Source organism: Argiope bruennichi, chromosome 1, assembly GCF_947563725.1.
Source record: "Argiope bruennichi chromosome 1, qqArgBrue1.1, whole genome shotgun sequence".
Taxonomy (NCBI): Eukaryota; Metazoa; Arthropoda; class Arachnida; order Araneae; family Araneidae; genus Argiope; species Argiope bruennichi.
Genome location: NC_079151.1, coordinates 52,352,673 through 52,380,522, shown reverse-complemented (window position 1 = coordinate 52,380,522; position 27,850 = coordinate 52,352,673). Strand labels below are relative to the sequence as shown.

The 27,850-nt window shown below is 26.5% G+C and overlaps 1 protein-coding gene across 1 annotated transcript; it reads right to left on the bottom strand.

Moving 5' to 3' along the window:
* Window positions 1-65: 65 nt before the first annotated feature.
* Window positions 66-27,412, bottom strand: LOC129979772 (DENN domain-containing protein 2B-like). Its single transcript, XM_056090742.1, has 17 exons — window positions 26,082-27,412; window positions 24,741-24,809; window positions 24,152-24,227; window positions 23,690-23,760; window positions 22,373-22,477; window positions 18,052-18,137; window positions 16,855-16,921; window positions 15,293-15,394; window positions 14,866-14,991; window positions 14,601-14,657; window positions 13,107-13,213; window positions 12,410-12,590; window positions 10,981-11,104; window positions 8,749-8,867; window positions 3,405-3,549; window positions 2,548-2,643; window positions 66-556 (listed from the first exon to the last, which is right to left on the bottom strand). The coding sequence occupies exons 1-17, from the start codon at window positions 27,099-27,101 to the stop codon at window positions 525-527; spliced, it is 2,583 nt and encodes an 860-aa protein (XP_055946717.1). The 5' UTR covers window positions 27,102-27,412; the 3' UTR covers window positions 66-524.
* Between the last annotated feature and the right edge of the window lie 438 nt (window positions 27,413-27,850).

The window sequence follows — 27,850 nt, the reverse complement described above, 5'->3', positions numbered from 1 at the left end:
TGTATAACAGTTTAGTAAATTGAAACATTTTGTTTATCTTTGATAAATCTCAAATTTTTATTTAAAATGAAGAAAATCCCTTTTAAGAAATGTCAATCTGACATCTAATTTAAATATACATATTTTTAAAATTTGTATAAAAACAAAACTTATGATAACACAAAATACATTATGCTCTAATTAAAAGTTCAAACATTCAAATACGGTGAGAAAATATTGCAATCAAAGTAAATAAAATAGTCTAAATATAAACTAAAAAATAAATGAAGTGAAACCAAGATAAATAAAAACAAATACAAAATAAACATCAATTTTTTACAAAATTCCTTTACAAATGTAGTGGTCATATATATATATAATCAATTGTCATGGATATATAATGCTTTTTTAAAAATATTACACACTTCCAAAAATAATTAATAATTAAGAACATGTAATAGAAAAATTCCCTTAAAAAACAATTTAAATTATTTTTTCAATATTAAAAACATTTCATTTGAATTCCTTTCTTTCAAATTCCATTATTATATCTTCAACTTGTGGATAATCATTTCACCTAGAATATATCAGAAAAAAAATATTAATAAATAAATTCTTTCATTGACAATATATGGAAATGGTCAAGACAAATGCAATAATCTCATTAACAAATTACACAGTTTTCACAGAAAGGTATGTATAATGAATGGCATATTAATTTTTTGAAGTATTACTTAGTAATTTTTGTATTTTTATAGAGAATACTTAAAAATACCAACAATAATCTAACCCAAACTTCATTTCAAGCATTCATTATAATAGAACTATTGAAAATTACTCTCAAGACACTTTGAAGAATAAAGAACTCTAATCAACTATTTTTTTAAATCTTATCCTTTTCTCATCATATGATAGGAAGTAAAGTAATACAATGAACATTACTTCTCTAACACATTTACAACTACTTACACATTTATTCCTAAATCAGCAGACATTATTAAAAAGGAGCTTACTTCTGCCCTGCCAAACACATAAAATTACCGGAATGAAAAACGTCACAACAATGAGATTCAAAAATGGACGAGCCCTAAAGGCCGTCACTTGCCATTGTTCAACCCTTCCCATTACTGAAGCAGAGGTCACCCATCTATGTTATATTGCCTACCAGGAAAGCAAGGACCACCCACTCTACCAGAATCTTTCCATCTCTGTACTTGGGGTGCTCCTTGATAGGGTTGTCAAAATTGATATACAAGTCAAATTCAAACACACAGCAAACATTTCTTAAAGATGAAATATCAAGTCCATAATGATGACTGTGTTAAAAAAAGATCAGCACTATATGCTGCTGAGTTCCATCTCCATTTTGTTGCTTTAATTTTTTTAGCCTTTTTTCAAGCAATTTTAAAGTTAAAAAAAATGAAGGATTGAGAAATAATACATTAACAAAGTTCAAAGCAGCAAGGTATTATGATTAAATTTGAAAGATTTTTTTTTTAACTTCCAATGCTTTTTTTTTAAAAACTTCAACAGTTTTTATTTTTAAATCTCAAAATAAGGAGGAACACAAAATTTTTTTTGTGATTCCAACATTACTGAAAACAAATTCAACAATGCAACACATTATTCAAAATAAAACAATTTGGAATTATGAATATAGTTTAAGAAGTCCCAATTTTGAATAAAATATGAGTAGCCGGGAGGCACAAAGCTTCATATCAATAACAATATCTATATTCAAAAGCAGCAGAATACAATTAAAGTTATACTTCAATAAGTTTATATATATATATATATATATATATATATATAAAAGATACACTATGAATAAAATTAGGTTGTATTTCCATCAAAGAATAATGCTTTTAAGATTTTTTTTTTAACTGAAAGAAAAAATGAGTTTTTAGCAATTTTTAATAAAAGATAATATTCAATTATATCTTATTTTAATTATAAAATAAAGAGTTTTTTTAAAATTTCCTAAAGAATGTGAAATTTTTTTTCTCTAAATAGATTTAATGTATTGCAATACAGTGCCTTTTTTTTCTTCTTATTTTTGCTAATTTGTTGTCACATAAATTAAAAATATTTGTTTGAAAATTTAGCTAAAAATTTAAATTTTAGTTATATGAACTAAAATAAATTAATCAGGAAACTTAGCAGATTTAAGTTTTAAAAAAGAGGAATATATATATATTGTTAAAATAATGTTAAATTATTCAACATTATTTCAGAAAAAAAAAAAAGAAATTTATATGGATATTCATCATTGCTCTTGAGTAGAATTAAAAATTACTGCAAACGTATACACATATTACATAAATTCCATTTACATATTAACAATCAAAATTAATAAGGATGAATAAGCATTTACAAACTGATAACATGAATGTATTTTTACATGAAATGATTATCAATAATTAAAAAAAAAAGTCGAATTTCAAGCAATATAGAAATAAAAAAATATCTTATGGCTTATTATAGAAGTAAGAATTTCTTCAATCATTAAAATCGAAATACAGGTAAATTTATAATATTTTGAATTATACAATAGTTTTTAAGTCTTACCAAGATTTCTAACAGTTTTTTCAATTCGACGAGAAAATTTCTCAGCATCATGAGACAGTTCCCATTTATATTCATCTACTCGTTTTTCAAAAAAGGCTAAAATGTAATATAAAATAAGCATTGTGAAATTGATACAACATGTTAAAAAAGACTATAATGTGAATTCAACTTTTTTGAAACTGGTAAAGAATACATACAAAAATAAATACACATTTCAGTCAGTCACTAAAAATTAAATTTTGATTCTGCCACAATATGGTGATGTGTCAATTTTCTAACTTTTTCTTTCAAGATCTGCTATATATGATCTTGAAGAGCATTTTAAAAATAATAATAAATTAATTTTTTTTAAATAAAACTTATGATTACATTACAATTTATTTTTAATATTTAAATATGCTTTGAAATACTATGGCATTACAACAGGCATTCATAAATAAAAGGCAGAAATCTCTACTTGTTTTTATTTAGCGATTCTTCCCAATTTTCATTGACAATACAAATATTAGATTATATTTTCACTTAAAAAATTAAACTATACTTTTATTACAGACAAGTCATGTAAAAATAAGTATAAATAAAATAAGCATGCACTTCTAAAAAAATTAACAATTTTTCACAAGGGACTGAAAGTAGTAGCAATTCAAATTATAAATTTAAAAATTAAACCTTTGCTTTGATTGCAGGCATATGAAAGAAAAAGAGAAAATAATTAAAATTTAGTAAATTTTAATGACCTAAGGCATAATTCTATCAGTGCTTAAATTTCAACAAAATTCTCGGAATAAAAATATCAAATATAAGCCTAAGCTGTAAATAATGCATTAATAAATATCAAATGAAATAATAAAACATACTTCTTTGATTACTCTGACAAATTGATCTGTAGTTTGCTCGCCAGATGCATTCATTTATAAATGTATCAAACATCTGAGTTTCCGAAAACCATTGAAGAAATGACTGTACACTATAGAAGAATGCATTCCTTAAGAAAGCCTCTTTCTGAAATTAAAATTTAATATTCAAGAATAAAAATTGTGAAGAATACTTCTTCAAATACACTCATGCTCATAAATTCAGGATATCTGCAAATATTGAGAGTGAGAGTAGGACATTACAACAAAAAGTTTTGATGCCACAGAATCACACATTTATCTTCTAAAAATAACATACTGATATTTCAATTTGAAATATGCCACTAAATTGTACATAAAGTACCTCATAATGCATAGAGCAGATATTGGAGAGCAGAAAATAAATTGTTACTGTAATGTTGTGTAGTTGAAAATCAATATGTTAGCCTCAGCTTGCTACAGACAAGTAGCAATGACTAAAAAAAAAACTTAAAAGGACGATTTTCTTATGATAGAACATTTGAATATTTGATTAGAATGTGGTCGAATGCAAATGAAAATATTCTTGGAACAGGGAATGATTCAAAATAGATGGTCTACTAATTATTCAGAAATGGTCTGGCTCAATAAAAGAACAGGATGGATATTTAAGAATTCAGCATGCATGACATAGTATCTAATCTCTTAAAAAAATATAGTAAGTATATCCTATAGTGTAGCGAGAACATTTCCCTTATTTATTAAACATAGTCACCTAAACCATACATTTTCTTGGCAATTCATATAAATTGCCATTATTCTTCATTTATGGATAGAAGCATATATTAAAGAAAATCAAAGCAATATGCATGGAGCAGGGGTGTTTGTGGGACCCCAAAAAATCCCCGGAAACTTTTACGGACTTACTACCGACATTTTGGAGTTTCGAGAAGGGGGGGGGGGGAGAAATGAAAAATTACGATTATGAAGTATTGAATGACCTAATTATAAAAGTTCAATGAATTACTTTTTTTGCAAAATTAAGACCTTTGAACCCAGGTCACGTGATCGCACATCTGGTCGAACGAAGTCTCTCCCTTTTTTTTCTGCCGCGCCTACTTGCCGAAAAGAATCCAGAAGAGAATGTCCGAGAACCGGGGGAATGAGTCATAACTCGCAATAAGGAAAGAACAAAAAAGAAGTTTTTTCCCCCTTTTCACGCATTATCACTGCCTTTGGAGAAAGAAAGGAAAAGTTTTCACCACACACACTGACCTTGCATTTTCTGCTTTCAAAGCAAACAAAATTACCCAGATCAAAATAAATAATTCATTATTATTCCTACTTCCTTTTGAACGACGATCCCCGGAATTTCCGGGTATCGAAGTTCAAAATCCCCGGAATTCCGGGGTTTCCCCGGAGCACAAACACCCCTGATGGAGTAAGCTTTCAAATCATGAATTTGTTTTCTTTAAGAATTATTTATAATTAGAAAAAATCTACATGTTAAAATATTCTATTAATTTTTTCTTGTATTCATATTGCTCATGACCAGACTATTAAATAGGTAAAGTAAGCTTAGGGCTTCTTCAGGCTCAACAAATTCTTGTTATTTTTTTAATGATATTTTGTAAGTTATTTAATTATAAATGCTGTTACAATCAGGTATTGTTTAAATAAATTTGGGAACATTATTCTAGCATGTTACTAGATAAATTACTAATTAATTACCATTTGGAAGATTCAAATCATATTTTATAATTCTAAGAAAATTAGGTACTTTATACTTTAAAAAAAATGCACAATTCTATAATTAAGCATTATCAATACATTACTATTTTGTTTAAAATTACTTTTAAATTTCATAGTTCATCTTTTTTTTTACATGCAATATACTAAAAAGCAAATTTATAGAAAATGATTTGCAATTCAATGTTTTGCTATTTGTTTATCAAAATTTGCTACTTACAACTGCTTATATAAAAATTAAAGTCGATAAAAAGAATTTGGTTTTGAAAGTTTTAAAAGGAAAGAAAGGTCTGAGATTTGCATTGTCTAAGAGCTCCCTAAGTAGGTTTAAAGCAGCCCTGATACCACTTTTGACAGCAATCATAGTCAGGCAATGCTTTTTCATAGAATTTGACTAAACTATATGTATTAGTAATATTCGTTAGATTACACAAAGATATTTTCACCCATTTAGGAATAACGAAGTTCTGTTTGTCTCTTTCAATAAATAATGAATATCATAAAATATACTTAACAAAAAGTGGTGTTTTAAATACGAGGATGGGATGAAAAGATCCTGGCCTGACGTAGACGTAGGGCTCTCGGGATTATTTTGACTAAAGCACTTCAAAGTGTCATTTTTGTTTAATACTTATTGCACATTTTAAAAGATTTGTATTTGCTTGTTTTTATACAGTGATGTTTTAAAATGTTCTCTTGTTTTTAGCCGAGTATGGAGAAAATTGAAGTGCGAGCGGTGATAAAATATTTTTTTAGAAAAGGATTATCTCCAACGAGTATTAAAATTGAGCTAGATGCCATTCTGGGGAAGCCGGCTCCTCCATTTACAACTGTTAAAATACATGTTGCAGACTTTAAACGTGGTCGTATAAGCACTCTGGAACCAAAATCAGCCACTACAGATGAAATCGTTAGAAAAGTTCACAAAAATATTATGAATGAGCGCCGATTGAAATTGACAGAGGTTGTTGAGTATGTTGGTATATTCAAAGAATGAGCACATCATATTTTAATCGATAGTTTGGTATGAGAAAGTTGTCAGCAAGGTGGGTGCCGCGTTTGCTGACCTTGGGGAAAAAAATGCAACGCATGACGATATAGGAACAATATTTGGAGCTATACAATTCAAACCCAGTTGATTTTTTGAGACGTTTTGTTACTGTGGATGAGGCATGGATCTATCACTATACTCCAGAGACCATACAGCAATCAAAACAATAGACAGTAAAGGACGAATCAGCACCAAAAAAAGTAAAAAGTGTGTCATCTACTGGAAAGATTATGATAAAAGCTTTTGGGAACGCTAAGAGAATTTTATAATTGAATTATCTACAAAAAGGCAAGACCATCAATTCTGAATGTTATGCTAATCTATTGGATAAATTGCATTCCAAAATATAAGAAAAAAGATATTTTTGGATCAAGAAGAAAGTCTGGTTTCACCAGGATAATGCTCTTGTGATGGCAAAACTTCATGAACTGAAGTTTCAAATTCTTCCTCATACACCCTATTCTCCAGATATGCCCCCCCCCCCTTGGACTGCAGCCTCTTCCCAAACCTGAAAAATTCTGTTCGAATACTGAAGTCATCGCAGGGACGAATGTCTGCTTTGAGCCCTTAGACGAAAGCTCTTAAAAAGAAAGGTTTAGTTTAGGTATATTAAGGTCCCATTTTAAAGCAACACCAGAGCTATTTTGGGACGGACCTCGTAATTTTGAACCGCGGTCAGATGACGAGGACGACACTTGAGCTGACACCCCCTCTTACACCACACCACACCAGCTAGAGGACGTTTGGTTTGGACCGGATTTAACGTGCACCAGACCCTCTAACACGACGGTTCTTCGCTGGAATCGGATCTCGAACTTGAAACCCTCCTTTACGAATCTGAGACCTTACCACCGCCCCTTAAAAAGAGGGGATCCAAGCATTGCCGTACCGCTGAAGCAAGTGTTTAGCTTTGGAAGGGGACTATGTTGAAAAATAAAGCAATCATTAAACAGACTTTTCTTATTTTCCTTATTAAATCGGAAACATTTCTACCCACCCACGTAAATCATTAAGCAATAATTGAAGTCAGGATATTTTATATAAGAAAAATCATTTAAACAACAAAAATACTGATAATCTATTATATAAACAACAATTCTTCTGTGTGCCAAGGAAATAAGGCAGTTATTAAATGACAAAGGAAATTAATTAAATATTTCAAGCCAAATTAGCATTCTCCATTATCTTTCCTTATTAGTATAGAAGAATCTTTAAGGAAAATATTTCATGCTAGTTTTTGCAACTTCAAAAATTCATGCAAAACAACTCAATATGGCTTAGGGACCCCTAGTTAAACAAGTTTTGTCCTAAAATATCAATAATTCGAGAACTGGGAAAAATTAAAAATACTCCTACAAATTTGTATTTGACTATAAAAAGAAGCAATAATGAACATAATTCATGTATGATAATTCTAAAAAAATTATGTTAATAATTTATATTAATATACAATATACATAATTTATAATAAATTAACTTTAACACAAGCATTTAATAGCTGACAAGGTTATGAATTAAAAGTCATTTTAAACTAAAAAGGGAAATCAAGGGACACATCAAATATTTTTACTTTCCAATTACATTTAAGAATACTTAAACATGAAACTGATAAATAATTTCATTATTATTTATTAACTCAGAATACTTAATTTATTCTGATTTATACAACTAAAAGAAAACTTTTGGCAATTTGATTATTGTCATAATTTAAAGTTTGTACTTTTATAAGATTACTAACATTTAAATAAAAAAAATGATTGCTTGTATATAGGAATTCCAAGTTGTAATTATTTATATCTATTATCAGTAATATTAATCATTTTAAAATAATGAACATACAAATTTGCTATGTTCATTGTTGCCCGATCAACATTTTATTCATTATGAAAATAGTGATTTGGAATATCAAACAATAATAATAAAATAATATCAAAAGAATTTCATAGTTATCTCTTATAATAATCGAGATGAGCATGTGTGTGTTGGCACTCTACAGACCAGATCATTTGACCTATAACAACCAAATTTGGCACATATATACCTTGGAGATTGGAATGTTTTCATATTACATATACATCATACTTCAAATATTCACACACATATATATTAACTGCTTCAGTGTTCTGTTTTGTAATCTAATTTAGATTTCTGGAATATTTTCAGTGTTATGGGTGCAAAGTTTAATGCTCTAAGTTAGATCAAAAATCATTTCTAAAAAACATTTTTTAAATTCTAGCATTTCTGAAAATAATACAAAAAATTTCAGATCTTTCTAAAAATGAAAATAAAGTTTTAAAATCAGAATTTATCAATATTACTTTTTTTTGTTTTGTTCTTATACCAAACTTTTAGACTTCATAAAAAAAATTACTTTGATCAGTATTCTTATTGTTCAAATGTCTAAATATCATAAAGTATTATAAAAACAATATTTAGTATTAACAAGGAAATTAATTTAGGCTAAAAAAATACTAAACTGACTTTTTAAAATAACTAAGAAGCTATAGTTAATATAATTATATTCTTTTAATGGTAAAAGTAAATGTAGCAGTAAAAACAAATACTTACTTGAAATGTAAGTTTGTCATTCTGCTGGACTAAATGATTTTCATAATGCCCCACCATTTCAACAAACAAATGGACAAATGCTTCAGAAATCATAACATCTCTCAACATTTCTGTGGGATCTATAAAATTAATAAACAATTAAATAGATTAACTGATTAATTCAAAATTCATATAAATGCTATCATAACTCATTATTATTAACTGATTATTTAAAATATGCTTTGATCTAATATATGCTCTATAATTAAATCATCAGAAGTTTCATTATTTACCAACTATTTTCAACAAATTTAAAGCAATTAATATATACAAGGCGTTTCAGTATAATTTCAAAAGAATCAGATCAAATATATAATCAAAAAGTAAGGTATATCCATACAGCCTGGAATTATGCATATTCAGAAATTATTTCTGCAAGAAGTGGTGGGTACAAACATCCAAAGTGTCTGCAATAAATTTCAATAATAAGTAATCATTTAAAAGATTTTACAGGATCAAAAAAGATGCCTGATGTATCATTCACAAACTGTATTACAGGTTTCACATTTCTCTGCTTCACTGAATTACAAACATCCTAAAAGATTCTGAACTTCTCTAACAAAAACTGTATGAGTTTTGGTATTCCTCTTAGAAGAAGTAATGGAAAGTTGGTGATTGAGCAGGTCACTGTATTAAATCACTACCCTGATCCATTGTCATTTAAATATGGTGATCAGAATAGAAATTCTAAAAATGTGAAAGGGCACTACCATGCTGGAAAGGCAATGAGGGAAACATTTCTGCCAAGAGTTATTTATTTTCAAAAGTTACAGCAACATTTCCTTCAGAAATATGAAATAACTGCTTCCAGATAAATAAAAATGCATGAAGTAAGTCTGACATAATAGTTTTTTAAGATGTTTGTCCAAATATTCATTCCAAAAGACTGTGTTGCATAATATTATATTACATAGGAAATTTTTACCAATGCCCAGAGAAAGCCTAAAGTTGAAGATTTCTTTGCTTGGGAAACGATTAACATAGAAGAGGAGCAGAAAAATTGTAAAATTATGTTGAAGAAACATTTGTATAAAAGAAGTTACTGAATTGAAGAGCCTGAGTATGCTGCACTTGATGCAAATTATGATAATTGTGAACAACCCAGATAAAGGAACTTTTTCCCTCATAGTAAGATTCATCAAATAAATCCCTCATAGTAAGATTCATCAAATAAAGGAAGGGGGAAGGAGGTCGACAACCGAGAAAAAGTATCAAAATAAACGAAAGTAGATTTCCAGAGGTTGATAAAAAAGGTGGCTAAACTGAGCAAGAAAATTATATTTTTAGAATTTTTTTTAATGGAAATAACTGAAATGTACATAAGAAATATTATCTTAATTTAGAGACTGTTAATAAAAGATTTATTGACATTAAATTTAGACACTAATTGGGATAAATAATGTAATTTTAAGTACCAACATTGTCACAAGATACATCTAATTTGTACAAAGGCCCTCAGCACATAGTAGTAATTCCCAATTTGGAGCTGAAGCTATAAATTGGGAATTACTACTATGGGAATTACTACTACGGAAATTACTACTATTGGGAATTACTACTATGGGAATTACTACTATTGGGAATTACTACTATTGGGAATTGCATTTTAATTTAAGAAATGTTCTGTGCAGGATGCAGCACTACCATCAAAATTTGGAGGTTGTGCTGGTCATTCATGAGTCATCCCTATTTCAAATTAAGCCCATTTCACATAGCCTTTGGTGCAAGCATCCAAAGAGATTTTATGATTAAGAATAAGCCTTAACACATAATTAATCTGTTAACTACATTTGACGAAATATTTCAATGCAAAATTAATTGAATATGAATTAATTTTCGGTTAACAGGTTAAATGAAATGAAATGAAATCTGTGCAGTTTGTCTAATGCACACTCTAGATCTGCATATTAGATGCATAATAATAAGCTTCATATCTTGATTGTTCTGTCTCTGGTATTATATAAGTCTTTCACTATTAAAAATAAATGTCCTTCTTTTATACAAGCAATTTTGCTGCAAAGAAAGCAATCCTACCATTATAGGTTTGACTAGCTTAGAAGCACGATACCTCTTCTACAAATTTCTACCTTAAACACTGAAACACCCTATATAATACAATTAATTTTGATTAACCTAAATCAATTAAATGGATCTGAATCAATATTATTGAGAATTTACAATCAATAAACAAACCTGTCATGTTTTTTGCAAGATGTAATGCAGTGATCACAGCCTTCTGGATTTTCTTTGGCAAAATAGTGTCTTCATCACCATAGGATTTTACTATCAAACCTTTATCAATATTTATAATCAATACCTAGAAGAAGGAAAAAGTTAAATAAATTGAAGTTTTAAATTTATGAAACATTTCTAAGATAAAATTATCGAATTAGCATACAAATTATATTTCAGCCAATTGTTTACTAACAAGTTTTCTCAAAATAAATGACAAAATTAAATGAGTAACTTTTTAAAAATGAGGAATTAAGTACATAGCTGAAATTCAAAGGAGAGGGAAATATTTGAAGCATTACTGTCTTTCTGAGAAATTAAAATTTAATAAGAATATTTTTCCCATCATAATATCAGAGATTTTAGATTTATTCATCAAACAAAGCTTTATGGAATCAAAAGTTTTTTTCTGAAATATTTAGAAGACCTTATTTCCAAAATACAAATTAGTAGTATTATTACTAGTAATAAAGGAAAAGTATGCTTATGTTTGTCTATTGGCAAACTATAAATCAAACTGCTTGGCTGAGAGCTATGAAATTTAGTGGAATTATATTTTGGATGGAGGAATCATACACCTTGAGCAGATTTATTTGAAATTTTGATTAGAATTTTAACTATGAATTAATTGAGGTTTTGATATTCTTCAGTATTAAATTCTGAAAATATTTTGTAAACTTCATTGTTACATAATCATATAATTTTTTTTTACTTAAATTTCAACATTTTTTTTTGAAAACATTTTTTATTATTCATTATTCTACAATTCAATTATGAACAGACTTCAGACTATTTTAGTTTCATCAAATATTTAATCTCAAGAATTTCTTCCATTATTAAAAGCAAAGTTAAAAAAGTAATTTATTATCTGCTCATTTCACATGTAGCAACAGAAATTGAAATTTCAGTGATGTGAAAGATAGGATGCAATTGAAAAAAAAAAAATTACTCAATTATGTTTTTAATAGCACTATGATACCATTGGACTAAACTCCATAAGGGTATTTTTGTATGCATTTAACACAACATTTGTAATGCTATTAAAATAACACTGCTTTAAGGTCTAGCACTAGTTAATGGTTAGAAATAATTCCTTGGGGGAAATCATGAACACCGAGTTATGCATGAGAGATTTACATAATTAATACTCTTTGAGAATTAATAATTGCCAAAGATAACTAATTGAAAATAAAACAAATTTTTAAATTCTAAATACAATATATAGCATTCACTATTTACACACAATTTTTTGCTTTGTACTTGGATAATTAAGTCTAATATTTGTACACTAAAAAATAAAACACATTATTACTGAAATATTAAAAATTGAAAAGATAAGTTAATAAGTGAAGAAGAAAAGTTTATATAGAAGAAAATTTGAAAATCTCACTTCATGTTCAGCTAAGAGCTCTAAAACTGAGTTGTAATTATTGTTTGAAAGTCCTAAAATATATGGTGTTTCCGAACAACACTGGACTGTCAGGCAAGAAGGCAAGACTGGAATGTACATATGGGGCCATTCAAATGGATACAACAAAGAAGAAATGGCTTTACAACATTCATAGAGATTACTGAAATACATAAGAATATTGATTTGATTAATTCTTATTTTTGTATCATTTATTAATTACCAAATTATAAAAATAAAGCAAGTATATATTATAAACTAAACACATTAATGAAATTTTTCCCCATCAATATAAGTAAACAAGACCCACTATAATATAATTTACATGAGATTAATAATTTATATAAAAATGATCAAGAGTAAAAAGGTATTAAAATGAAAAATTAAAATGACTATTAGTGCTACATTCCAAATATATTTCTGATGATAATTACTGCTATAAATAAAATTCTTGCCAAGATTTCAATCATTAAACATAATATTAGCATTAACTCATTGTTTTAAGACATTTTGCTTAAATTTATTTAAAAAAACCTTACAATTTATTAATTTTTTAAAAATATATTTTCTATAATAATGAATTTTTAATATGGAAAATGGAAAATTGAATGCTTCATCTATGACAGTAAAATAAAAAAAATACTGTTAATGTAAAATCATAGCCTAAAAAATTTCATACCTAGTAGTGGAAGAAAACAACAAAACTCTTCTTTCCAGTAATAAAGAAGCAACAGCTTTGACAAGAATTTCTACATCTAATAACTGCAAGGCTCGGGTAAAATCACACTAGAACAAAAAAAAAAAAAAAAAAAAAAAACAAGATTAACATATTTTAAAATTTATTAAAAATTCCAATGTATAATTTTTTACAATATACCCATATAAAAACAGTAACTAAAAATATAGCAAAACAAAATTACAGCACTTAAAAGTATCAATAATTTTAACAATCAGCTTTTTGCTTCAGATTTTCATCATGCAAAACAAATCCATTCAAAATAAATTTAACTAAATATTTAAATATAGTCATAAATAAAAAATCTAATGAGAAAAGAACATTTAAAATCTTTTTTACATATAACAACAGCACACAGTAATTAAAATCAGTTATAGCTTCACACCAAAATTCTGCTTTTAAGTTAATAATAATAAGGTAAATAGAAAATTTTAAAACGTAAACATAATTTCAAGTAACATGAGAAATAAATAATTATTTTATTAAAATTATATTTACTGGAAGCACTTTCAGCACTTTATTGAATAAATATATTTTCAAGTTTCTGGAATTTATCAAAATTTTTTTTTATTTCTATCTAATTGCTTTTGGCAAACGGCTGGTTCACCAAATATATAATTATATTTAATTCCAGTAAAATTGCTTAAATATATTTTCTAGTCCATGATTCCATTAAATTGTCAGCATTAAACATGTTTTCTTCATTGTGTACTTGAACTATTATAATGAAAACGTTTCACAACATCATAAAGCTGTAAAAGCATCAAAGTTTGATTCATCTATCTTCTAAATTTGGCAATATTGTACTTCACTTTAGTTATCTTGTAAGCAACACAGATATTAAACAGAATCCTTTTTCTTTATGCTACATCAGAAGAAAATCATATGATCAAATACTTGAAGAAACAATGAAAACAGTTTGAATTTTAGGATAACAATGTAATACACCGTTGAAAATTAAAAAAAAAAAAAAAGTTGCCAACAGACTGGAAAGATTCACATAACTATTAAACAGATATCATTAAAAAGATAATTTTTAAAATGCTGTCTAAAACAGTTTTATGAACTAATATTTTAGAAATTACAGCAGAAAAAGACCAAAATTCGGATAAATTTATATTTAATTAAAACTCTACTTAAAATTAAAAAAAAAAAATTAAAGGAAACTGCTTCAAGATGCACATTCCTATTCTCCAAAGTATACATATGTTCGAAATTTGATAGATTTAGGATAAACAGCGGCTGCAGAGCATCAAAATACACACACAAACACACACTTTCATCTTTATTATTACTAGATATTATGTTAATTTTTTTGACATTCAATTACAATCATATTTTTTTTTCTACAATCATTTTGAAACTCAAAAATGGATATAATTAATTATTAAAGAATAAGATTTATGGACAAAAATCAGAAATATATATTTGACTTACACTAACTGAATGAGAATCCAAAGGCCTTGCAATTACAACTCTGTCTTCTTCAGAGCACTAAATAGCAACAAAAAAGTTAGCTAACAAAACAGGCAAAATTATATCAATAGTATTATTAATTAATGATTTATTTAAATTAAAGGCTAATGAAATTTAAAAATAAATCCAAGCATATATATCATTATAAATTAATCAAAGTATTCAATTAATTAAGGCATGAAGCAAAAAAACATTTGTAATATTAAAAAAATAATAGGTAAATTACCTCAGAATAATCAGGGATAGATATACTTGCACCAGCATTTGGCACACCCAGTTTTTGAAGTGACCTAATATACTTGAAGCACTGTGCTCTAGATAAAGTGAGATGTTTCTCAAGTTCACTTAGAAGCTGTCAAAAATTTTAAAACAAATAAATAAGATTTAACTAAAAATGTAGAAAGAAAATTATTGCAAATACACACATGCACGCACACGCACATAAATTTTCTATACAAATAAAACTAATTTAATTTTATTTTTTATCATATATTGGAAGATTGGAGAAGGAAGCATAATGAATAGTAAGAATTTTGAAAGGAAAATAATTATCTCATAAATTAATCATAATTGCTAGCTATGAAGCAGAAATTTCTATAGCTTGTTTAAAGTATTTAGAATTTATTCATGCAAAATTAAAATATATTACCAACCTTGTTATAGAACAAGGGAGCATTGAATTTACTCAAAATGCAGATGGCAACTGGAAGCTTCACACACAGAGGATGCTCTCCCAATTCATTTTTTGGCCAACCCTGAATAAATCCATAACAGATAAATGTATTAAAGGAATTTTAAAAGAAAACTAAACCTTTAAAAAAAGGCCTCTCTAAGGTTCATTATAAAAGCAACAAACAGCATATCATCAATAATTTTTTTTAAAAGATAGCATTCAATAATAAATAATTAAATCAGTAGTTGTTATGTACAACAACTGAATTTCAAAAAAATTGTATTTTTGCATTCAAATGAAATTTTTTTAAAAAAAAAATGCTCTTAGTTAAATATTGTATAAAATTTAATTTTAAATTCTAAAACTATCTTATTTTCAAAATGTATCATGAAATATTTTTATCAGCATAATTCATGATTTGAAAACAAAATTGTAAAACTATACATTATTTAAAACTTCAGATAAAAATAAAAACTTCAAAGTACCAAATATAATCAAATATTGATCTTTCACCATACTGAAGATAAATAACTGTAAAACTAACAGATAAGATTTGTATTCATAATTTGTAATAAACTTAAGTATAGCTAATATGGTCTAATTGATTATTAATTTAAAGTAAAAAATGTTTCAAATTAATGAATTAAGAAAATAAAAATGTGACTAAATAAGCTACCATTATGATTATGTCTATGACAAGGAAGATGACATTATATATACATCTAAAGCAGAAACTAAGTTTCACACACATGCAGATCAAGAAAATTATTTTCATTTAAATAAAAAAACATTCAACATAAATTATAACCATGCTGTTCAATACTTGATCACGCATAAGCAAAATCTGCTCACTACTCCCACACATTAAGCTACCAACACACAATACAAAAGCACACAATAACATACCATAAAATATAATTTGTCTGAATCCTTACATCTGTGGTAATAAAGAAAAAAAATATGAACATTTTAAAATAAGAATACAATTCAAGACACAAATCAACAAAATTATTCTTATCAATAAAAAAAAATAATGATATATAAACTTCTAACCATACTGACAAAACAATTACAAAGTAGGAAAATTAATTAGCTTCAAATCAAATTTTTTAATTGTGTATGCTTTTTCAGTTTTAATGTCTTATTAATATTTTAACACTTGTAAAAATTTTGTAATATTTCCTAAGGAACATCACATAATAATACACGACATATAATTAAATGGAAGACATTAAGTAAACAAAATGCCCTAATATTATACAGACTTAGTCGCATTATTTACCAAAGTAATTATATTTTAGAAATATCTACTTGAAAGTCCAAACTGCAAACTTTTCAATCATTACAAAATCAATATTAATATTTGTAAAAGATAATCCAAATGTAAAAAAGAAATGAACATTATAATAAAAAGCCATATTGTAAATTTTTATGAATCTTAAATAAGAATTGCATGCCTCAAGCTCTATATTGACATTTACTGCAATATATACATTTCATACTATAAGTAGAGTAGTAGTACAAAGGCATAATAATACTCACCATAATTCTGAGACAGTAACCAAAAATCTTTTCTCCTTTATCAAAAAGAGTAAAATGGAATGTTGCACTAGAATTAAAAAAAAAAAAAAAATGATTGCTACAACGGAAATTGTTAATAGGCAATCATTATAATTTCTGTTAAAATATAATAAAATTAAAATTACAAGTATTACTTACATATAAAAATATGTAAATTCTATAATTTTAAAATTTAAATAAGTAACTAATTTATTAAATTTTATAAAAATTTATTTATGTCTGACCTACCTTTAACATTCGATCACTGACTTTACAAATACCCTGTATATGTAACATGTTATCACAATTGTTAATTTTTTTCAAACAAACAATCAGTTTTAAAAAGAATTTATACATTCAAATAAAAATACTGTTTAAAATGAAAGAGTTGAATAAACTAAAATGTAATATATCTTTCATTTGTTGATGCAATTTAAAAAAATGAACCATTAAAATGCTTTGCTTTCAATATCATGTAACAAGAAATAAAACAAAGAAACAAGCATCTAATTCACTATTTAAATATTACTGCACAGCAAATTCTTGATACATTTGCTTTTATAATGCATTACAAAGAATAAGCAATTTATAAATCATTCACTTCGCCTTTCTTAAGAGATGCCTCAGAATTCAATTTAACAAATTATATTTCATTATTCATAAAAAGAAAATTCATACTTTTCTGTAAAATGTAACAAAGTGAATAATTTCCATCATTACTTAATTACTAATCAAATAAATGTTTTAAATAAATACTTACAGTCATAATTTAACCCTTTCCTTATGTGATATAAAAATTATAAGACTTTTTTTTTTCAACCTAAAGTCATATCTTAAGTCATTACAGTTCACCCTACTTCATGGAACTAATGTACAGGTAGCTACAATCACATGAAGCTACTTTCATTTCCCAGTTCTGTTACATCATTATATATTAAATTGTTATAGTGATTATAAGGAAAAAGATGAAGAGATAATATCATAGTTATTAAAAAGTCACACAACTTATCTAAAGACTTTTTCATCACAAAAATCGGAATTTAAAAGAATATCTAACTCATATTCTTTTAAATTAACAATATAAATTAATCTAAAGATTAGCACTATTTTAGTTTAAGATTCAAATCAAGCATACAAAATTATAGAACCTGAAGGAGCAAAATGACAATCCTACTTTACCTTTGATAACTAGAAGCAACCTTAAAATGAACAGCATCAGGAAAACAAATATGTGGAAGCAAAGAAAATTTATATTCTTCTGGAACCTAGAAAATAAAATCTTATAAATGAAAGGAAATTAATTAATGGTGATTTGAATTTCAGTCAATCACTTTGTTTTTTAAATTAGTGTTACCAATATTCAAGATCATTCAATATTAGTATGGATAGCAAATAAATGCCACAAAGCAAACCATAAGGTCAGGGCCACCGCATGGGTATTATGCGCCCTTGTTCAAATTGAAATTTGGCGCCCCTTAATTCTGTTCTGTTGCACTCTTATACAGTACTGCAAATTATATGTGAAATACACTTTTATAGTATTCAAAATTTGACTTTCGAAATGAAAAGCTTTAAAATTATAATAATAAAACACGTTTGTCTTATTGTTTTTATTATTTCATAAATTTTAAAAACAAAACAATGATAAAATATTTTTTAAGTAAAATATGAAAATTAGAAAATATATTCAAATGTTGATTCTCCTAGCTTTAGCAGCTACAAACACTTGTATCAATTCCTTTATATCTAATTTATCCAAAATTTCGCTCTCTATGGATATAATTGACAAGCCCGATAATCTCTCCTGCGCCATGGTAGATAGCATGTAGTTTTTATATAATTTCTAATAATTTTAAGTTTTGAAAAACTTCCTTTTCCAGTAGCCACCGAAACTGGCAGGGTTAAAGAAATCCGTAAAGCTATTGTAATATTTGGAAATGTATCGGTAAGATTGTTTTCTTAAATATAATTTTAAGCATCAATAGGTGACATATTCTCTTTTGTAAAACATCGAAAGATTTTATTTCTTCAAGCAAATTTAATCCATCAATGTGCTTTTCATTAACATTTTTATTATCATATTTAATTTTTGTTCTAATTCTTTACAATGTTTTAAAATTTCATTGTCACTTCAGTTTTTTTAATTAGGTATATAGTTAGGTATATATACCTTGAAGTAATTGTAATGTTCTTTTAATTGAATGAATCTTTCAGTAATTGAAGAAATAGCAGTGTCTAATATTGTATTGTAAAATTCAACCTTAAATTTTTGTCTTGTATTGTTGGTTGTCTCGTTGGTTTGTTCATCTTGAAATAGTTTCTTTTTAAACCTGTTTGCGGAAAATCAGTATCCACCCCCAATCATCAGCGACGATACTTGCAATGGCAATTGCATGTTCATACGCTTCATCTGATCTACGATTATTTAGTTCTAATATAAGATTTTATAAATTGTCAGTCACGATTTGTAAATCACATTTAGAATTTTGCATTATTTTATTTACCACATTTACTAAATTTAAAATATCGTGCCAGATGGAAATGGAAATGAATTTAAACGAGGAAACCTAAATCAAATTTTTTGCTCGAGTTATTTACTCCATGTCTATTGTTTGATCTTCTTGAATATTTATTAACGCTCTCAAAATACCCATCAAATCGTTTTTCAACGGTCTTAAAGCTTGAATTGCATTTCTCCATCTGTAGTTGGAGAGTGGCTGTAAAGTTAGATTTTCAAGATACTGTTGCAAAATAGACCAACGTTTAACAGATGAAGAAAAGTAGTTGTAAAGCTCCTGCACTACTCTGAAGAAATTAACTGTTTCGAAGGAAATTTTAGCTGCATCATTTAGGAAACTTTTCTCTCTGCAAATTTAGAGAATGGGTAGAGCAGGGGATATAGAGTGCCCTTTGAATTATTTTCAATAATTTTTTTGTTGCAATGCTTTTTGCTTTCCTCTCATATTAGCACCATTATCGTAAGATTAGCCTCGTAAATCTGATAAATTTAGTTCTAACGATTTTAAATGTCCATTTATGAATTCAAAAATACCCTGTCCAGTAGTGTCATCAACAGATTAAAATCCTCAAAAATGTTCTTCAATTTGGGCTTTATTGGTTTCTTCGTTCTTATAAACAAATCGAATTACAACAGTCAAGTGTTCGGTATGACCGACATCAGATGTACTATCCAGAATTAATGAGTAATATTTTGACGATTTTATAATATGTAATAAATGCTTTTTAATTCCTTCTGAAATAATGCTTATAGTTTCATTTTGAATTTGATCCCCTAAGCAATGAGCAATGTCCTTCGTTTTGAGATGTTTGAATTTTGTGGAGATGTTCAGTGATTATTGGATCAAATTTTGATATGGTTTCAACCAACTTCAAAATATTTCCATTATCACTATGATACAACTCTTTTGAAGAACTTCTAAATGCAAGGTATTGCCGGGCTAAATATTGAATAAGATAAATAAGCCGTTCAATAACTGATTGCCAGTAAACCTTTTCTGCATCATAAAGTCTTTGTTGAGCTTAATCAATGGTACATAAATTACACAAAGACATTTTGAGTTCACTGCATTTTGAATTATGTTTAAGGTGAGATGCACTGCTTTCATGTGTTTTCAAAATGTGGGTTAAATGTGACCAAACATTACATCCATCCTTAATAAGCTGTGAATGCTTCTGTCTGAAGAATTTACGTGGGAAGCAGAAAACTGTGTTTCGGGAATTTGAATATACTAAATAATTTCTAAATACTTTTGCTCCATTCGGTAATGTTCTATAATAGATCGATTCTGAAAACTTTATGCCAGAATTATCTCTCGGAAAATGTTTGGTTATCAAGCGGAAAGAGCCATTTTCAATTAAATAATCTCAAATTTTTATAGAAATTGTATCAGGCCAGGTAGCTGAAGTCAAAATCTTAGTCTTGAGATACTACGTTATTACCAGGCGAATTTTCTACGTCAACATCTAAATTTTCTGTTGGTACAATCGTGGCTTCTTCTTGATCATATTCTGATGAATTTACATTTTGAAATAAATTTTCATTATGAAATTCCAAACCAGATGTTGGTGTTAATGGTCCTGTACAATTGCTTGTCCGGCTAATCCTATTGTGTTTCTGAGATATTTATTTAGAGATCCCGCCAGTTTCTGATTAGGTTCCTCTCGTTGCAATTTCCTTTTTCTATTTTGTGCTCCAGACTTTTTCTCTTTTTTTGAGAATATGTTTCTAAAAAAGTATTTATTGCACTAAATAAAAAAAATTTAATTTTCATTCCATATACAAAATCCATTATATGAATTTCTCTCAATATACTATTTGAAAGTCGAAAGCCCATTTATGTCATTTGCTGCTAAATAAAGATTCAGATAAAAAAAAACTGATTTGACTGAAAATTTAGAAACTTTTTTTATTTATTTTGTGAAAAATTTATTTCTGAGAATTTAGTGTGGATTTTTTTCTTCTTTCTGCTGATTCAAAATATTTAATTAAATTAAACCAGTATTAATACAAATGACTATAAAGCATTTGTTATAAGCAATTGAAATATTGAAAACATCTCAGGTACATAATAATTATAAACTTTTAATGAAAAAGAGCTATAATCATTAGTAATTTTTTTAGAATTTTTTCTATTATTCGGAAATTGTAATTGTATATCAGAAATTAATAAATCAAATTCTGCTCAATTAAGGGTAAGATTTATCTGGGTTTTAGAGAAATAAATAAAAAGTTGTTTTTGAATTATTTTGTTAATTTGAAAGATAAAAGTTTTTTTTTAATGAATTATTTCTTTTTATGAATCTTTACTGCTACGAAAATAATACCAATATTATATTCAGATTGTTCACTTACCTCTAAATAATAATCCTATTTCTTAGAGCTATTATTAAAAAAAAACGATTTGAAAACAATTAATCATAGTATTTTGCTTGCGAAGCAATTCACAGAATGTACACACTTTATGAGCAACGATTATGTATATGATTAAAAATAAGGGTATTTTCTGTTAATTCAAGGACACAGACGGACGGCGGCACCGCCACCATCATTCCAAAAAAAAAAAAAAAAAAGCAAACTAAACAACGATGCTGAGTTGCAACAGCTTCACAGCACATAAAGAATAAATATATGTCGATAAAAACATTCCCAATTCCTGTTGTTACATGTTACAAATTATTAGATTTAAAAATTGCAAGCGTATAGTTAACAATTTTTATTTAAGTAACATTAAATTAAAAAACATAAGTACTATAAATTTTGGCGCCCCCCCGACACAAGCGCCCTTGTGCAGTGAACACTCTTGCCACCCTCGCGCGGCGGCCCTGCATAAGGTAGTTATAGTAATAATAATAATAATAAAAAGATTCAATATGAAATATCATACATATTTGCTTTTAAAGATTTAGCAATACAGAAAATGCAAAATGCTGTATAACATTGATTGCTCTGATTTGAAGCAAGTACTTAAAATTAACTTACTTTCAGGGGAAAAGAATGTTTAATTTCAGGTTGAGACTCAGATATGTTTATAAAATATAAGGCTTCATACAACTTTGGTGCAATACAGATATTACTGCGAGAAACCTAGAAAAAAAAAATGCATTATTTCTTTCTTTGCTTTTTTTTATTTGAAGGGGGAAAAAATATAGAGTGAAGGAAACAAGAAAAATTATTTAAAATTATATTAATTCTAATCACAAAAGCTTTAAAACAGTTTGATATATTACCTAATTTAATTTTATAAATTAACTCATTTAATTTCATTTTTTGTTGCAGAAACAATGCCTGCAAAACACTGTATTAAATTTGAAAACTAATAGAAAGAAAATTATTTTTTAGCAGCTAGTTAAATTAGAATATTTTAGCTTAAGAATTAGTTTAATGAAAAATATTTGTTCCAAAAAATTTTACATTAATGTATGTTTTTACTTCAAATATTTAAAAAATTATTATTAAGGAAAAATTATGAAAATTTAATAAAATGTTTTAAGAAACAGATTAATTAGATTGTGTTAAGAAATAATTTTAAATAAATTGAAAGAACTCAATTTGATTATAATTTAAAATTATAAATACATTGAAGTACATAAAAATAAAACCTGAAGAAATTAGTTATGTATTTAGGTGAGAATATAGCTAGCAAATATTTACAACAGAAGAAATTGCTCTAAAAAAGCTTGCATTAATTAAAAGATGCCAAATAATTTTCATAATGACAATATAAGATCTGAAACAACTGTTAGCACTTAAGCAGTTAGTAGTCATTTCATTTTATATTGATCCTCATCTTCTATATACTTCAAATATTATACTTTCGGGTACTATTTCTTCCATGTTTCAGAAAATTTTCTTAATAAGAAAATAAAATTTCAAATATTTAAAGGACATTAGTTTACTTTGAAGGATTTAAAAAAGGGATAAAACTATCTGAACAAATAGAACAAAACTTTCTGAATAAAACCTTTCCTCAATATTGAATAAAGGTAATCTATACTTATAAAAAGAAGTGTTTGCATGTTAAAAGCGGTGCATGTGTGTATAAAATAATAGAACATATACTGGTTGATAGATACTTTTCTTTCAGGATATGTACCTTAATGAAAAAGCGATAAAATTAAATTGACAAATAAGATGACCCAATTTTTGTAAATTATTATATTAAATAAAAATTACTGAACATCAAATAAAAATTACTGAATTGTCATAAAATTTGATTAATTCTAAATAATTAGCGGTCAAGATTGAAAATATATTGAAAGTAAATTGGGTATTTATTAATTGTTAATTCAAACTAACCTGTCTAACAGATTTCACATAAATAATTCTATCTTGGATAGCTTTCATAGATACATCACATTCAGTAGCATCTGGAAAAAAAAAAAAGAATGAAAATCAAGAATTATATTAATTTAATAAAAATTGACAAAATATTAAAATCACAATTCTAGCTTATAAAACATTACTGCTATTTAATATAATTTAGAAATTCATTACTTTAAATCTTGAATAATACATTAACAAAAGATCATTGTAACACTGTCTGTATATGTTACTTAAAAGATAAATAAAGATAATTCAGGTTATATATAAAATCACGAACCGATATACGTTATTAAGAACGATTTGGGATAAATAATAAAAAAGTATAGAAACAGATGGTATATTATTAATTATGATAAAATGTTAAATATGAAATCACAATAATGCAGTGAAACTACAACTGAAAATGCAACAGTTTTGAATAAACATATTAAATACCTTCAATTTTTGAATCTTGATTTTCTTTTGGCACAGTTCTAAGAGGAGCAAATGAACCATATATCATATCTCTAACCTAAAAAGAACAAAAATCCATTTAAAAATGTAAACAGAGAAAAAAAAAATCTGATCACCTAAGTAGCATATAAATATACTTAAAAAAAAAAGAAAAAGACTGATATTAATTTTTTTTTTCCCTATACACATTTAGTAAGCCTGAATTTATGTATTGAAATGTAACTTTTATGCTAAAATTCATTTTAGTTTTAGACATATTAAATAATATTTCTCATGCTTTAAATGCTTATATTCAAAATAAAATATTTTAGTTGATGTATAAATGCATGCAGTAATGCCAATCTATAATTAAATACTAATAAAATGAAAATACATAAATTGAAATAATAAAAATAAAATATATACAAAAAGAATATAAAAGAAAACATAAATAATATAGTAAATAAATATAAAAAGAATATATACAAAAAGAAAAATAGAAGTACATTCATATATTGCAGGCACTTTTGATAAAAATCACTTTCTTCAAAAGCAAATACTGATTTTAAATAAATAAAAAAACTACACCTACACATTGTCGATTAAAAACACTCTTTTCCACCTTTTTCTCAGGCACTTTTGGTTTAATAAGAGGAGTACACTGAAAAATTAGAATGTATATTGAAGCTATTTCTCATTAAAGTATTTATATGTAATAAACAGATTATATTTCAAAGAAGGATATGAAGCAAACAATTTTTTTAATAAGCAAAAAAAAAAAAAAAAAATTCTTACAAAAATTTTAAGATTGAGAGTGAATACCGGGGAGGGGAAAAAAAGCAAAGCAATTTTAAACTTTTCAAACCCTTACATCTGAATTACATCTAATTTTACAGAAATTTAATTTTTTTTTTTTTTTTTTTTTTTTGTTCTTAGTGATCTAATGTGAATGATTTTTTAAGATCCTAACATACATTTGAAGACTTTAATCCTACACAATTTGCAAAGAAAAAAATTCAATATATTAACATTTCATTAATTTTAATAAAATTCTTTAACTGCATTGGATAAGAACACACTGTTTGTTTTGAAATATTACAATGATATTATTTCTTTAATATGTGGTTTTGGATAAATATTGTCATTAATATTTAAAATGAAAGATTATAATTATTTACAGAAAAAGACTCATGGTTTAAATATCTGATAAATATATTTTAGAGTCACTTATTATAAGAATTTAAAATGAAAAATGATTTTGATGAGATAAAATAATAAAAAGAACCTTTAATTCGAAAAAGTTGAGCAACTGAAAATTCATAAAATGAACTAATAAAATCAAACATGAGTATTGTTTTTTTATATAAACAATGCTCATATTTATTTTCAAATACATAAAGCAACATTTTGCAATGAATTAAATAAATTTTCTAAAAAATGTAAGTCTTTACCAATATACACATTAATTTTCAAAAACAAATAAATAATGATAATTAAGGGGTATTATTTTTTGAGCATCTTACACTAAGGGCTTATTTTGAGAAGGAAAGTAGGACCATAAAAAAGCATGTAAAATGTAAAAGACTATCTTAAAAACTAGCAAAAATAAAAAAATAAATATAATTAAATAAAAATAATCAAATATAAAGATTTTATTTTAATATTTAATTTTGTTTTTATCAGTTTATTTTCATTTCTATGAACAAATTTAATATTTTTTTTTTCAGATAAAAAGAACACAGCAAATAATTTTTACAAATATCAAGGGAAGAAAAGCTCAAAAAATAAGTTTCAATAGTGAGTTAAAAAAAATTTATCTCATCTGAAATAGGAAGAAAAAAAGCACTTAGTTAATTAAAATTTCGCAATAAAATTATTATTATCAATCATATATGCAATATAAAAGGGAATAAAATTTATAATTTATACTAACCATGTAATGAAGCTCATCCATCTTTTTTGTCCCTTCCACTGTTTTACCATTTTGTTTCATCTCAGTATATGGTTCTGCATATATGTGTTCTTCACTTCGACTTTTTTTTAATGTTCCATAATGTTTGGGAGGACTAACAGTTGTTGGCGTTAAATCAACAAACATCTTAGACTGTTTCACTTTTTCACATATGGTATTTGCTGTATTTGATAGATTTTTGAAGTAATTGCGAAGACCATGAGTTTTACTAGATTGATTTGATGTTTTAGGAGTTAAATCCCCATATCCACCCCTTGTAGGGATTTCAGGTGCACTCATGAGCCTAGGAGAATTCATCACATTCTTAGATGAATTAGATTCAAAACTAAATGAAGAACAAGGCCGAGGCTTTGCTTCAGCATAAAATTCTCCATTTTGTTTCCGTCTAGAATTTTCAAAATCAGATGCAGAATGTTTCCTATATACATCATTTTTTTCCAAAGAACCATTTGTGGAATTTTGAAGTATTGATTTATCTGTGCTAGCAAATGTTCTGGGTGGTTTGGCAGGTGGTGTTACAAACTCATTTCTGCTGGTGGAATTTGATAATTTGGTTCTAAACATATCTGATGATTGACTAGTTATATTATTGACACTTGCATTTGCATGAGTCACAGTATTATTTGTGCTATCACATTTTATTTCATTGCTGCCTTCAAAAAGTTTAGTTCTCTCTTTAACTGATATACATTTTTTATGTGTTGTTTCATTATTTGATTGCGATGGCCAATTATTAGGTTTCAAAATTGGTTCAGGGACGTGAGTTTTTTCTAATTTTTTTACATTTGAATCAATAATAACTTTATTTTTTCTAAGTGGAACAACAGGAACTTTATTAGACTCATTATTCACTTCATCTGATAAATTTTCAAATCTTTTCCGAATTTCTTTAATATTAACATTTGCTTTTACAGCAACAGGAGATTCATTTACCTTTTTAAATTTGTTTTCTCGTATGAATGGCACAGGTTTATTATTCATACTTAAAGAACTAACTATTTGTTATAATTGGGAGTGCATGATATCTAAAAATAACAATAATTAGATTTAAATCAATTTCTTTCCTACAGCTATAGAAAACGTCAAACGACTCGATATTATTTTAAAATTCAAAGTCTTAAAAACAACACAGAAAAAACCAGCTTTTGAAATAACTTACTTTTAAGTAATACTAAAATAAATAAATATTTTTAATAAACATATTTTAATACTTAATAAGCTTATCAGTTTTCGGCGATAACCCATGCCATGTCTTTTCGCGACAACATAAACATAACAGACGGAGGGATTGGCTCTACCTGCCAAACTTCCGATTTTAAATTTCCGGTTGCTAAATCGATTGCCAGATAATAAAAAGCGGTAGTACCAAAATAACTCAAAATATTCTCGAAGAAAGAAACAATAAAAAAAATATAGAAAATGGAACCTATATGAATCTTAGTGTTAGGTGCAACACTTTGTTTTAAATACGCATTGATGAAAAAGTATTATTTCGTCATACTAAATTATTCTGTGTTCCGACTATGAAAGCGAAAAAATAATGGTAGAAACTACAACAGCAATTATGTAATGATCATACTCTAAGATAATCTTATAAAATAACAGCCAATAAAATTTAACCAGCTTAGTCAAGTTACATACTCAAAACTGATAAACAGCAATTATGAAAATGAATTGACCACAATGAATAGGATTTTTATTGGTAACTGTATAAAGTTGATAATCTGAGA